At 35.3% G+C, this 15991-nt stretch overlaps 1 protein-coding gene across 2 annotated transcripts in view; it reads left to right on the top strand.

Moving 5' to 3' along the window:
* The first annotated feature begins 1125 nt into the window (after positions 1–1125).
* LOC138329366 (uncharacterized) overlaps positions 1126–15991 on the top strand; it is a 61924-nt gene continuing 47058 nt past the window's right edge. For both annotated transcript variants that reach the window (XM_069276307.1, XM_069276306.1), the window contains exons 1-7: positions 1126–1283; positions 2407–2496; positions 2855–2925; positions 3187–3354; positions 3554–3697; positions 4051–4164; positions 4366–4620. In XM_069276307.1, coding sequence (XP_069132408.1) covers positions 1198–1283; positions 2407–2496; positions 2855–2925; positions 3187–3354; positions 3554–3697; positions 4051–4164; positions 4366–4620 — 928 coding nt within the window. In that variant the 5' untranslated portion in view covers positions 1126–1197. The remainder of the gene's footprint in view (positions 1284–2406; positions 2497–2854; positions 2926–3186; positions 3355–3553; positions 3698–4050; positions 4165–4365; positions 4621–15991) is intronic.

Below are 15991 nucleotides of genomic sequence, written 5' to 3'. Positions count from 1 at the left end.
TGTCATAAAGTTAGAGGGCATATCAATATTGGTAGAATCCGGTCCTCACGTCATGCATGTACATCAATCAAAACACGTCTGAGAAGTTTCCGGAAATCTGCGGAAATATAAGATGTGTTGCGATCATTAAATTAATTGCAATATGTATTAAAATTCAAACAATCATAATCTGTTTTAAGTTCAGCGTGAAAACTTAATCTTGCTACATCTGTACATAGCTCCACTCCTCTCAGATATTAATCTATCGATGCTTTAATACTAAATTCTTTAACTTATTTGTGTTTTATTAAATGCAATTTATCACATAACTGTCACATATCACATATGTCATACGGCCATGTCATAAATACCGTAAGACACATGTGTAATAACACTAATATGACGTCACATGTAGTTTTGACGTCATAATCTATATATGACGTCTCATGATTCTCTCAGTAGACGGAAACGTCCCATCCGAGCCGAATTTTTATATAAAGACTTATATTACTTAATGAATAATTATTTATTAATTTCTATTAATAAAAGTTATGTGATAACTATAATCTTACACTCGTGACTATGTCATAAGAAATTTAACAAACTCGTTAAATAATTTGATAAGCCACTCGCCTCATGTTAAATTATTAGGAAACGAACCGCGCCATAACATCCTCATAGTTCTGCTCCACCGCCACACTAAATGAATTCAAATAGTACGGTATTTACCGTAATTAATGCTAGAGAAGTTTTGTGTATTATTGAAACTCTTTTGTGCTATAAAATGGCAAGTCATACAATGAACAATAGGTTATCTATTCATTGCTTTTATTCAATAACTTTTATCAGATGCTAGAGTTTTAATTATAAATGAATCACCTTTTTCGGATGTAAATAATTTACAATGTGTTAATGCACTTCTTTATGTTATATATGCATTTGATATTAAAAGACTTATATTGATATTTTACCACGAGTAAGGGATCCCGATTCATATCATAAATGTTTGTGATTTAAAACACTTATTCAAAAGGGTGTTTCAATCATCTTTGTACATAACGTGTTTATTGGTCCGTATTATTGAGATATTTCATTCGTGCACATACGAATAAGAGTCTCCCTACACAGTAAGTCCTAAATCAATCAACTGGACAACCAGGAAGAAAAAAAACAACATTTCTCTACTTAAGCGTTTACAGGTATAACCAAACTGTAATAATGCATTTCACCGACGTAGGGACAGCTTACTTATGTCTGCTGTTTTTAACGTATGTTAAACCAACAGAGACTGTCATAGCCGGAAGGTAAGACATACCATTTTAACGTCATTTATATTATCTTCTTTTTGACACAAAGAACTGTCAATCAATTCTAAATAGTTCTAAATAATTTTGTTTTCGTGCTGTTTTATTTTAAGATTTGAATTTATTAAAACTTTTCAGTTTTTTAAAATTCTATTCACTATTAGTATTTTTGGTATCTATAGATAAGGCAGACATGTTCAAATGTTTCTTTTAGTGTACTTGAACGTTTATGTAAAACAAATATTATAAAAGAATTGTCAATATCCACTTATAACACGATATTTTCGCGACTTTTTTATGTTTTTTTTAACTTATCAACTTATATTTGCCTAATGACAATGGAAATCGAGTAATACACGAACAACTAATTACTGGTATATGTCACTGTATATTGTAAATAAACATTTTTACGCGCGACCTACAATGCACACAATACAGGTACCTGGTATATAGTACACTCACCGTGTTCAGGGGCTATATTCTATAAAAGAAAATATAAACTTTATTTATTTTACATCGATTGAGAAACAAGTTATACAACTTATGTAATTCAATCTCGATGGCCCCGGCGAGGGGTCTTGGTGTGGGAGGAAACTGGAGTGCCCGGAGAAAACCCACGTTATCGGGCAGGTGACCCCTAACCTTTTCACGTCTGTGCCGGGGATCGAACCCGGCTAGGTGAAAGGCGAGCGGCTTAACCACTACACCACCCGACCACCCATATAAGTATATTCTATACTTGTTGACACTTCGTTATTTTGTATTTTATGCGGAAAATATGTTATAATGGAGTACATTGATCTGCTTAATTAGTACATTTTTTTGGAAAAATAGTATCTGTGTTAGATGGATTGATATTGTAAAACAGTGAATAATCAATTACATGTTCAGACACATGGAATATTTTAGCCAATCACAGTAAAGTGTTGTATTTAAATATATTGAAACATGCATATTTGTCCAAAGTGTGAAGATTTCAACAAAAATAAGATAAATCCATAAGAATTATTGTTGTGAAGTTTGTAGAACGTTCGTTGATGCTATCAAAGATACAATGGGGCTAAATTGAAATAAAGGTTACCAGAAGTTCAACAAGTGATTTTATTCATCATTGTTTTTTAAGAAACCATGTATGTGTCAGACAAGAACGGAGGAGCACAAGATATTACACAAAATGTGGAACGTTTAATTGGGATCGATGTAGAAAGACCAGGTAAAAGATATATTAAACATTTTAGTCAGCAGTAAATATCATGGATTTTTCATTTCTCTCGTGTAAATAGATTCGGGTCTATCATCATCCTGAAATACTATGAAACTTACAAAAAAAATATATGGTATTAACATGACTTATATGACAATAATATCATTCTAATCTACATTATCATCTTCGTTAATTGATTGAGAAAAATGACATACAAACTCAATAATAGGAGAGGAAAGCTCCAAATAGATCATAGATTTCTCCACACATTGTATAGGTCTTAGGGCTATAGCATTGGGCGATGAACTGGGATATTAGCCTGTTATGTGGACCTATTGTTAATGCCACAAGTATTATAATTAATCAGGTACTACTATGTTTCTGTGGCCTACTGCTGCGATGGATATCTATCGAAAGACAACATTGCATGTGATTATGGTAAGACTTGATGTTTATATAAATAGATGATGATTTATGAAAACTTATAAAATGAGCATCAAATTTTGATCACATCATTTTTAAACCTGCATCTAAAAAGATTTCAATGTAAAATGTGCTGGAAAAAATTATTGGTGAAATATATTAACAGTAAATTCTAGTATGCAATCAGATGAATGTTTCTGCTTACGTGTTGCGCCTTATAGAACTTCTGAATTGCTCACTTTAAAAATGCAGTCATTAGTATTTCTCTATATTTAGCTATATGTGCTAGAAGGGTTGATCCAAATGCCTGCAGCATATACCACACAGAGTACGTAGAGTACAGAACTGGTGTTCGGGAACACAACAGTGGCGGTAGTTGTTTATCACCGGAAGTGTGTGGAAACTGCAATGACGGATTCTATGGCAACGGCCCAAATTGTGCTAGTACGTAATCTAACCATAAAGTAAAATTTATCTATGATGTAGGTTTATATACATCAGTTGAAAATATAGGTTATTTAGGTGATAAAAACGTAACATTATTTATAAAACATTAGTTTGTAAATATATGTATACAAATGGTATTCCAAATGGTATTCATCACAGTAGAATGAAATTTCATGTCGGTTTGCTTTCTTTGCAGTTTGTCCAAAAATAGCAAATTGCAAGCACCAGCGGTGCACGACGGTCAGTGACGTCAGATGCATGTTCTGTGATGGAGAGGTTATAGACACACCCGGATGGAGAGCCTATACAAGACATGTAGATGACACGGTCTCGTGTAAACGTACGTGTCTTATTGAAATACTGAATGTTTTCCTGTCAATTAGATATCACCAGATGCATAAAAAAAGATATAGTTTGCAGTAACGTTAGGCAAACAAATATTTCTGAACGGTTACGAACCATTACGATATCAAGAAGCGGTTAAAACGTTCTACTATATATATATATATATGAATATTTAACTTGGCCTTTCCTTACCGGTAAAAAACTTTTCTACCATTGTTCTCATTTATATTATGTCTGTAATAAGACTAGGGGGTGTCCTCGTCTAAGACGTTAATGGTTTAATTTATGATTTAGTTGGCATGTATTTGCTGTTTAAATGTTTAGTAAACACAACATTTATTCTTACAGAGACGTGTTCTTGGCGGTCTAACAGTCGCCATTGTTACCCCGGTACCTGTGACGGAGAAGTAGTCGAGAACTGTCGATGTCATCCAGGGTTCATAGGCACTCATTGTGAAACAGGTATTGTAAGGGTATAGGGGCTATAGTCGTTTATAGAAAATAATTGTTTGTCTTTCTCTAAATGTAACAAATTAAAAAAATAAATCCGCGGACGGATCTTAAGATTTGAGAAGGTCATTTTTTTATGAAATTCTTTATAAATTGTAACTTTCACTGTTTCACATCATTTAAAAAAACTAACATTTTTTTGTTTGCTTGTAGTTATGGATGATCCTTCAGTTTTGTCAAACCAGCTAATCTTGACCTTCCAAAACGAAAACAAAAAGTGCCCGGATGATCCTAATCTAACCCATACTCCAGAAACTGTGTGGACGAACATTAAGGAACTGAATCATACGCATGCGTACTTCACGGCGAAAAATGTTATCCAGGGGTCAGTTCCTACACCATACGCGTTTATAACGAATTTTAAGTATGGCATCATTGCTGGGACGATCGACATACAACTTGTTAGAGGTAAGCATGTTTTATGATGATCTATTAGTATTAGGGTATTTTTGGTTTGTTTAGTTTTACGTCATATCCACAGTTAGGGTCATGTAAGGACGTGCCGGTTGTGATGGTGAAGTAAAACCTGAGTACCCGGAAAAAGTCCTATGGGATTCCAACTCACGACTAAGAGGTCACGACCATCGCGACCCATTATTATTGAAATACCAAATAAATCATTATATGTAAATGTACTGTATAGAATAAAATATTCGAGTGTCCTCTCCGGGGCCGAGTGGTTAAGATGTCTCGACACATTACTACAGGCCCTCCGCCTCTGGGTCGCAAGTTCGAATCCCATGTAGGGCAGTTGTCATGTACTAACTGCTGGTCGGTGGTATTTTTCCGGGTACTCAAGCTTTCCTCCACCAACAAACCTGGCACGTTCTTACATGACCCTTGCTGTTAATAGGAGGTTAACCTAATCAAACCAAATACCCGTGTACTTTCTTTCGTTGTCTGGAGCTTTGATATCAGAAATTAATATATTAGTGGTTAGCTGATAGAGCCAGAGTGACAATAATACACAAACCAAATTTTGTGTTTTGATATTAGTGGTTTCCACAGGGACCTGGCACGAAAAGTTTTAACCAATAGTATACATATATACATATTATAATATCAAGGGTATGAACTCGGCGGTCGAAAAAAACGGACCTATTTTTTTAAAACCGTGATTATTTTGTTTAATTGGTTCTATACAACATTGACGGATATCTTACATTAAAGAGAAATAATTTATCTTTCCATTGGGTGCTTGGATGAACAAAATTGGCCAAGTATTGACGAAGTTATGGCTTGATGAATCAGGAAATTTACGTCAAATATGCTAACAATCGAGTTGAATACAAATATCTACGTCGTCTAAATGCACTCTTTTCTATCTCTCTATATAGGGTATTTATTCAATACTCGGCGGCCATGAATGGTAAACAGAATTTGATTGGTCTCTTGTCATTTGACAAGGAAGTTGTCTGACGTTGCTAGTTCATATGTTGTTGCCTCTCGTGTTCCAAATATAATTGGATATACACAAATAGTAAAGAGATTCTATATGATTGAAGACTTAGATCCTCTCCTATATAAATATAAACTAGTAAAGTAAATTATTCTTATTAGATATTAATCAATATTTCCATGTTTCATTTCATATACTAAAAAAGCAAAACATTAATCGTAATTACTTCGGCAGGAATGTTTAAAGGATCATTTTATGAGGGCCCTAGCCATATTCTTATATCAAATTAATTAAGTCTATATATAGTGTCATAATTAAAAATAATTTTTCAAAATCTATTTTTTTTTAATTTACGAGCACAATAAAAACTTCCTTAGCGATCATCTCAATATTACACCTTCTTATTAAGACTACTTTTCTATGGTCCTGCATAACGAACACTTTACTTCAGTGTTAGTCTTTATAGACAGGTAGGATAGCTCTATCACTTTGATTGGTTACAATAATTGGTTCTCATGACTTTTTGTAATGGTTGGCGTTCTATTATGTTATATTATATTATATTTTCCTCGATATTGTATTTCACGACGATTTGATTTAGTAACTAAACAGTTTAGTTTTGACTTGTAATTGACACTTTGTTTGTTTGTTTGATTAATTAACGTCCTATTAACAGCTATGGTCATGTAAGGACGGCCTCCCATGTAAGCAGTGTGTTGTATGTATGTTGTGCGAGGTGCGTGTTTTGGGAGACTGCGGTATATTCATGTTGTGTCTTCTTGTATAGTGAAACTGTTGCCCTTTTTATAGTGATATATCACTGAAGCATGCCGCCGAGGACACCAAGCAACACACCCCATCCGGTCACATTATACTGACAACGGGCGAACCAGTCGTTCCATTCCCGATATGCTGAGCGCTAAGCAGGAGCAGAAACTACCCCTTTTATAGACTTTGGTGTGTCTCGGCCAGGGGACAGAACCCAGAGCCTTCCTCACAGGGGCGAACGCTCAACTCAAGGCCAAAACTGAGGCGGTGCCAAGGGAGGCATTAGGAAAGATAAAGTCAGGTAGGAAGAAGAGAAAAGATAAGAACCTAAATTTAGTCGCCTTTAACGATCATGCAATAGGGGCAGCAGGTACAATTCTAACGCCCTACCTGCAAGGCAATGTAATTGACACATGCTCGGGACTATTTTTTTCTCTCGAAAGTTCTGATTTTTCGCAAAATACGCAAAAATAAGCTTGTATACATGTATAATGATAGATTAGTCGCTATTTCCTGAAGGAATATGTTCATATTTTTTCGTTAAAATACTTGAAATAGAAACATAGGCCGACATTACGACAAAATCGTGATCAACACTCGCAATTGAATACAATGGCAGATACTTTCACGGAGACTTTTTAAAATAACAAGGATAATAAATATCACAATGTCTTAGGGGAGTGGTACGCGTTCAAACTTTTCATACAGAAATAGACTTAATTGATTTTTAAGTTTGCCTCATTACAATACAAAGTAAATAGTATGCTCCATCTCAGTGGGTTTTTTTCTATTATGTCTATGCCATGTTTAGTTAAAACATGTTTCGGTCTACAAAGTTAAACATGCTTATACAGATTATGTTTTTGAAATGAAATCCATTCCAGTAATCAATATCACAATCGATAACAGTACAATAGCTATGAACCAGGAAGTTGTCTACATAACTCACTGTCATTGGTTTAAAGGTCTGAATGTAGGTATGTAAAGTATACCTATGTATCAAGCGAAAGGTGACTGGCTATCGGCCAAGATGGTAACGGGTCGTGACAGATTTATTGCACGAACATTGAAAATATTGCGTAGTATTTAAACCTGCCAATCTAATCTACTTTGGTTTGTTTTCGTTTAAAAGTGCACGTCTAAATGTAAACAGCTTTAAATTATGAAAAATATAGTAGAACATTGATACGTTTATAATCACTTCCTAAAAAATAAAAATGTATTAATTAATGTTTATTGTAAACCGATTTTCTTTCGCGTGACAGTTACTTTGCCGAACTTCGCGATACTAGTTCATCAATGATTGATAGTGATAGAAAATTCCAGTCAATTTTTAAATCCGCGAATGGTAATCTTCGTGAACATGTTTTGAATGAAAGTTGCGAAACGTTTGTGAACACATCAGCAGATAACCCTTTACCGCATGCAAACTAGTAGACTGCATCATCATGCTTCCACGAGGAAAGTACCCAATGTTCAACGCGAACATCGTTGCAACATCAAGTGTATGCACCATCTCAATGGCACTTTGTGAAGTTTTCAGTCTTGATTTATAATACGTTTTTAAAGTTAGATTTATCTACTTTCATGTTAAAGTTGCTTCAGAATGAATCAAACTACACAGTAATGCTATCATTTCCAAATATTATTCGATATGAGGACTTCAAAAATTAATAAAAACGTTTAGATGTCAGAAAATGGGCGATTTTCTCTGTCGGAAATATTGCCAATTTTTTTTAACTTTAAAAACAATATGCACAAATTACTTGAAATATCGTTAACAAACTAATTAATATCTGTATCATGGCTCCATCAATATATTTGCTCTGAAAAACACTGTTATTTCCGCTTTGTCCGTGCCGGTTCACCGCCCGTTCACCGCTACTTTCACTTTCTATCGTTCCGAGTAGTGTGTTTTTTGTGGAACGTTAGTAAATTATTTGCCTTGAAAAATACACGAAAATAATCTATCAACTTTAAATGAAGTATATTAAAGGTTTATTGAAGTTTTGACAACAAGTTTTTAAAAAAAATTATCAACACTCACGGCTGTAAACTCGCCAGCCATTCCAACACGGCGTCAGGTAATGGCGATAGTTGAAAAATACATGAAAATAATCTATCAACTTTAAATGAAGCATATTAAAGGTTTATTGAAGTTTTGACAAGTTTAAAAAAAAATTATCAACCTCAAGACTGTAAACTCGCCAGCCATTCCAACACGGCGTCAGGTAATGGCGATAGCAAGGGACCTCGCCGTTCTTCATGACCGTCAGATTTCCGTTCGGTCAAATTGAATAAAACATCGTCTAAACCATTGTCAGATTATATGCTTTTAGGCCTGTGCTATTTAAAGTTATATGTGCCGTATTTTTCATACTCACGAATCAAGACGAGCTTTTAATATGTTATTCAACACCAACAGTTACTAATATTTTGAGAATTACAATAGGTTTTAATTTACATGTACAAATAAGAGCTGAAAATGATTTTTGGCAGTACTGCCAAAAATCATTATATAACATTTTCAGTGTAGTGAAATGAGTACATACGGTCAGACCATGCCATATTGCTGTTTACAATTTCGTTTCACATTTGTACAGTATTATTAGTAATTGCAAAGTAATTTCAGAAGGTATGTTTTCATCAAAACATGTATAAGGCTTAAAAAAAAAACAAGAATTTAACAGTGTATAACCTATGTGTTCTAACTAACGTTTATAAGGCATCATATATGTTTGTCTGTCCATTTGAATGATTTTCACAGCTTTATTCATTAAAACGTATAGGTTTAAATAGATAATTGAAGAAAAAATAAAATGTCAAAATTTTCGGCCAGTTACGGCACATTACAAATATATGCCGTAATATCAACAACAGAAGCCATGATGGCGTCCCCGGTAACATGAGTGAAGCAGTGAACACACATGTGATTTTCTCGGTAAAGTGAGTTTTACGTGCCGTCACGCTATAGTTTCGGGGCATTTCTCGGTAATTTTTATTCGGAGTTTTATATAGTAACACTGTGCATTGTAGTGAGTCGGCAGAGTTTGTAACAGTTGTCTCCCTTTGTACGGACTGTTCTTGTTGACAGTTTGGGGGGAATTCCAGTTCATTTTTATAAACTATTAGTGGATAGACCTAGCAATATTCGATTAAATATCCGTAATTGAAAAGACATTTATTGTCAGTTGGATTATTTTTACTTACAAACAAGTTTATAAGAGCGCAGCTCTCTGCGCGGCCGAAGGCCGCGTAGAGCGAAGCTCTACTAACCATAACACGTGTGTGAACATATAGATTCAAATACATTCCAGTACCCCTTGGACTTTGAAATTGTGTCCCGCGGGAAAAGTCTCGCGCCTCCATGTAGGCAGCCATGTTTTAATTCTCGTTATCAGCATGACGAGATTTTAAATTTTCTCTGTAGGCAAAACGTATCACCAGGATATACTTTAAAATTACTTAAAGTAGTTTTAGATAACTACACAAGGACAAGAACGACACGATAAATGTACTGGTCAAAATGGTATACTGTCTGTGTGTTGTCAAGCGCACGGCACCGTCAGCCGTGACGTCAGGAAGCTTGGTGCTAAAGATGACGCCACATATTCCCGCGCATTTTTGATACATGACATGGAGAAAAAACAAGATCGAAAAAATTGAAATAATCCAGTTGAATATTTCTTTCTGATCTGTATATGACGACAGCTAGACACAATGTTGAAGAATATCATTTACTATAAATCAATGATCGTTTAAAACAGTTTTAATCTCATTCTGAGATTATAATCCTAATTATATTTACATTTTTTAGGTCATCTGACCCGAAGGGTCAGGATGACCTATAGTCATCGTGATTTGTCCGCCGTGCGCCGTCCGTCGTGCGTAAACTTTTTCCTTTAAAACGCTACTCCTCCTTAACCGATAGGCGGATGTCAACCATATTTGGTGTGAAACATTATTGGGGAAGGACAATCATATTTTTATAATGAGCTTGGTCCGACCCCTAGGGGCTGAGGGATGGGGCCCCAAAAGGGCAAAATTTTCTTAATTTTAGCTTTAAAAAACTTACTCCTCCTTCATCCTTTGATGGATTTCATCCATATTTGGTGTGAAACATCATTTGGGACGGACAATCATATTTTATATAAATGAGCCTGGTCCGACCCCTAGGGGCTGAGGGGTGGGGCCCCAAAAAGGCAAATTTTCTTAATTTTAGCTTTAAAATCCTACTCCTTCTTCATCCTTGGATAGATTTCATCCATAGTTGGTGTGAAACATCATTGGGACGGACAATCATATTTTATATAAATGAGCGTGGTCTAACCCCTAGGGGCTGAGGGGTGGGGCCCCCAAAGGGCAAATTTTCTTAATTTTAGCTTTAAAATCCTACTCCTCCTTCATCCATAGTTGGTGTGAAACATCATTGGGGACGGACAATCATATTTTTATATAATGAGCGTGGTCCAACCCCTAGGGGCTGAGGGGTGGGGCCCCCAAAGGGCAAATTTTCTTAATTTTAGTTTTAAAATCCAACTCCTCCTTCATCATTGGATGGATTTCATCCATATGATGTGAAACATCATTGGGGACGGACAATCATATTATAAATGAGCCTGGTCCGACCCCTAGGGGCTGAGGGGTGGGGCCCCAAATGGGGAAATTTTCTTAATTTTAGCTTTAAAATCCTACTCCTCCTCCATCCTTGGATGAATTTTATCCATATTTGGTGTGAAACAACATTGAGGAAACACAATTATATTTTATTTCGTTCCGAGTAGTGTGTTTTTTTGTGGAACGTTAGTAAATTATTTGCCTTGAAAAATACACGAAAATAATCTATCAACTTTAAATGAAGTATATTAAAGGTTTATTGAAGTTTTGACAACAAGTTTTTAAAAAAAATTATCAACACTCACGGCTGTAAACTCGCCAGCCATTCCAACACGGCGTCAGGTAATGGCGATAGTTGAAAAATACATGAAAATAATCTATCAACTTTAAATGAAGCATATTAAAGGTTTATTGAAGTTTTGACAAGTTTAAAAAAAAATTATCAACACTCAAGACTGTAAACTCGCCAGCCATTCCAACACGGCGTCAGGTAATGGCGATAGCAAGGGACCTCGCCGTTCTTCATGACCGTCAGATTTCCGTTCGGTCAAATTGAATAAAACATCGTCTAAACCATTGTCAGATTATATGCTTTTAGGCCTGTGCTATTTAAAGTTATATGTGCCGTATTTTTCATACTCACGAATCAAGACGAGCTTTTAATATGTTATTCAACACCAACAGTTACTAATATTTTGAGAATTACAATAGGTTTTAATTTACATGTACAAATAAGAGCTGAAAATGATTTTTGGCAGTACTGCCAAAAATCATTATATAACATTTTCAGTGTAGTGAAATGAGTACATACGGTCAGACCATGCCATATTGTTGTTTACAATTTCGTTTCACATTTGTACAGTATTATTAGTAATTGCAAAGTAATTTCAGAAGGTATGTTTTCATCAAAACATGTATAAGGCTTTAAAAAAAAACAAGAATTTAACAGTGCATAACCTATGTGTTCTAACTAACGTTTATAAGGCATCATATATGTTTGTCTGTCCATTTGAATGATTTTCACAGCTTTATTCATTAAAACGTATAGGTTTAAATAGATAATTGAAGAAAAAATAAAATGTCAAAATTTTCGGCCAGTTACGGCACATTACAAATATATGCCGTAATATCAACAACAGAAGCCATGATGGCGTCCCCGGTAACATGAGTGAAGCAGTGAACACACATGTGATTTTCTCGGTAAAGTGAGTTTTACGTGCCGTCACGCTATAGTTTCGGGGCATTTCTCGGTAATTTTTATTCGGAGTTTTATATAGTAACACTGTGCATTGTAGTGAGTCGGCAGAGTTTGTAACAGTTGTCTCCCTTTGTACGGACTGTTCTTGTTGACAGTTTGGGGGGAATTCCAGTTCATTTTTATAAACTATTAGTGGATAGACCTAGCAATATTCGATTAAATATCCGTAATTGAAAAGACATTTATTGTCAGTTGGATTATTTTTACTTACAAACAAGTTTATAAGAGCGCAGCTCTCTGCGCGGCCGAAGGCCGCGTAGAGCGAAGCCTGAACAGCAAATGTCAATACACCTATGCAATGTCAGTGACTGATCCTGCAGGAGTTTTTTTCTTGTAGCATTTTCCCGAACCCCCATAACGATCCGATCTCTGATAAGACTTTCCTCTAATGCACTATAGTTACATGTCTTTGCAATGACCTTAATGTTGCGACATACGCATCTATTGTTTCCCCTTGTTCCTGACCTGACTCCTGTTATTAAAGAGGTAAAGTTCATAAGTCTCATTAGTCTGTCCAATGCAGAACTTTTCGAATTTGTCCAACACTTTGTCTACATCTGTTTTGTCGTCATCGTTGTCAAACGTGAGGCCATCATATATTTGTAATGCATCTGGCCCTATACAAGTTAGCAGAGTAGCATTTCTCAGTTCTTTAGTTTTGTGTTTTAAGCCACTCCCGATCTCATAATTGTCCCAAATACGACGGAATTTTTTCCAGTTAGCACATAAATTGCCTCGTAAGTCTAGCGCTGTGGGAACGGGTTAGGTATGCAGGAGCTTGTACAACAATGGAACGGCGGCATTATATTTGGGATTGAGAAGTCATGGGGAATTGTACTAGAGGTTGTGTTTGTAGTACCAGTAGGACATTTTCACGGACACGGAGTGTTGTTTTGCACATTGAGTTAGGTTTTACCGTTTGCACTTTGTGTTCATTATTTGACATTCGTCACTTCGTTTGAATCTCCCAGTCTTACCACACACTTCTGACACCATGCAGCGTCATTTATGATGTTTGTGATCGACATAAACCCAACACACTTATCAAGCTTGACTATTCATTCTCACATCCATAACATGCACATGGTATACACAAAAACTGATGGCATCATAAACCGGAAGTACCATTTTCAAGGGAGTGTCTATTATGGGGAGAAACCATTATTGTAGTTTCTATATTATCGTTACACCTTATTGTAACATTGAAAATAAGTCTGAAGTAATTAAGTGGGAAAATATGACTGAAACATGTGATAAACGGAGAACATCTGACAGTAACAACACACAACGTACGTTGCAATACACAGTGTAAAGTTATCTCCCATAGTTCCGGAAACTGTCGATAGGATTACCAAGGTATAGTGTTCCGGTGATCATTGAAAACCATAGTCATTGCATGATGGCAGGACTTATTCATAGAATATTTTTCATATCAATCTTATCTTGTAACATCCTTGAAATAGTTGGAAACTAGTTGGGCAATATTGCTGTGTTTCTGTGTTAATAAACTGATTTTTATTCATTTGGTTTGTGATTCTTTACAACAGTTAATAACTTATCATATTATTATTCCGGAAAGGTAGTGGCCCTTTAAATAATTAATTATGTATAATTCAAACAATAACAGTTTGGATGGTTATGACCTGTGCAATAATGCACGTGGACTCTTGGTCAATCCACCTAACTGTCATCCTCGATACTCCACGGGTTCCGATCACTTACGATCTCTTCACCCCTGGACTATCTCATAGTAAAACTGAAGGCAGGTCAGCAGAAAACATTTGACCAATCAGAGGCTAGCAAAGATTTCCTTTGAAGACTACATAGAGAGCGACGCCTAACATCAAAGCCACACAGTCAACCACAGTGTACCGTTATACGGCTCTTTTGATGTACATTAAATGATTAAATTACCTGTTCTATTCTGTTGCCTCCAGTTTTACTATGAGATAGTCCAGGGGTGTAGAGATCGTAAGTGATCGGAACCCCTGGAATATCGAGGATGCCTAACTGTATATTATCCCATATAATGTTACGTCTATTATATACATATTTAATATGATACATTATGTATATATATATATATATTGATATTATGATCACTATATCCTCATGTTTTGATTATAATTGTGTGTAATGTGTGTGTTATGGTGTGTCTGTTTGTGGTAAACCTGAGTTATCTCCCCTGAATGTTATTGTACTTTATTCATTTCAAAAATATTAATGTAACAATTTATATATAGATATAACTGATTTATATATAAACACTCAATCCACCAATGGAGAGAACTTATATAGGCCTAGCCTGTTGTTCCATCCTATTGACTGTACCATCAATTTGTCGATAAAATTTGTTGAAATGAAATGGCAGGCGTATATTACACACGCCTCCATAAAAATGGAAAACGAAATATTGCTCTTTGTCATCTCATTTCACCCTATTAAAGGAGGTGTCCACAATTTTGCCCTGCATTAAAACTACTCTCAGGACATTCTTTGTCTATGCGTAAATTAGTTTCAAAATTTAAATGCGGCAAAACAGTTTTTGGGTGATTAAAATATTGCGTGTGTAGGAAGCAACAGAACTCTGTTTTGTTAATATACTAGCTAATCATTCCCAGTTTGAGATTTCAGAGTCCAATTTAAGTTAAAATTAGTGTATAGTAATAATTTTGGACGCTAAATATAATAGTAATAGTTTCAAACATATTGGTTGCCATGGTGACAAAATGAAGGCCTATCATTGGCTGATATTTTGACCATGTTAGATTGAAGTGAAAATTGGTACAAAGGAGTTAAGAGGTATGCTGAATATCATGGTTTCACTTTCAAAAAAAGAATGGTTGCCTTGGTAATAAAATATATTTCCATTTGCTCGGGACTGACACTATATAACCTTACCAACCAAAAAGGGAATTTCTGAAATCATAATTTTCCTTTAACTCCCGTTGGTGAAGTGATATGTAGAGCATGTATTGTGACATCGTTCTGAACGAAGTAATGACACAATGCGCATTTTTGTGCGTGCTTGCGTGTACAGGAATGAAAATCAACAAATTTCCGATGTTATTCGCAACAATGTTTGTAGTTATGATTTTTAAATGTTGAATATTCTAAAGATGGAATATATGGATTAAACTGTTGGAAGTGTACCGATGATTTTATATTTATTTCCGTGCACTTATTTTTTTTTACCGCGAATGACGTCGGGAGTCCTTAGGACGTCACAAGAAGAGGCTCTACTGACGGGGGCAGCGGGGAATTTGATTTAGTAATTGCGATTACAGTGCATGTACATTACAAGTTGGCTTAAAAATAACAGAACACGAAAAATATAAGCATTTAATTGCCTTCTTGTGGGATATATGGTCCCATAATTTTCCCAGGATTGCACGTTATTCGATTTGTCTTCAATCCTGGGAGAATTATAGGACCATAAATCCCAAAGAGGACACTTTAATGCTTAATTTCATTATTCTATCACTAATTGTTGTTAAATTACGGTAACTATGGTCAATTTTGAGCTTAGAGTCACCTAGGACGATATTTCTAGAGAATTCTTTCTGGCTAAATTTCGGATTTTTATGTTTTTTAAAGCATGTGATATAAGATTATACATATGGAATGTTTTTGAAATTATTTAAAAGTGTGGACAAATCGATAACATGCCAAATATTTGGTGCAAACCCAATACCCTTAAGTTTTATTCTGTCAAAAAAAATGATATTTTTGCTTGA

This window comes from Argopecten irradians, chromosome 8 (assembly GCF_041381155.1).
Source record: "Argopecten irradians isolate NY chromosome 8, Ai_NY, whole genome shotgun sequence".
In the NCBI taxonomy this organism is placed as follows: Eukaryota; Metazoa; Mollusca; class Bivalvia; order Pectinida; family Pectinidae; genus Argopecten; species Argopecten irradians.
This window is presented reverse-complemented; position numbering and strand designations above follow the sequence as displayed.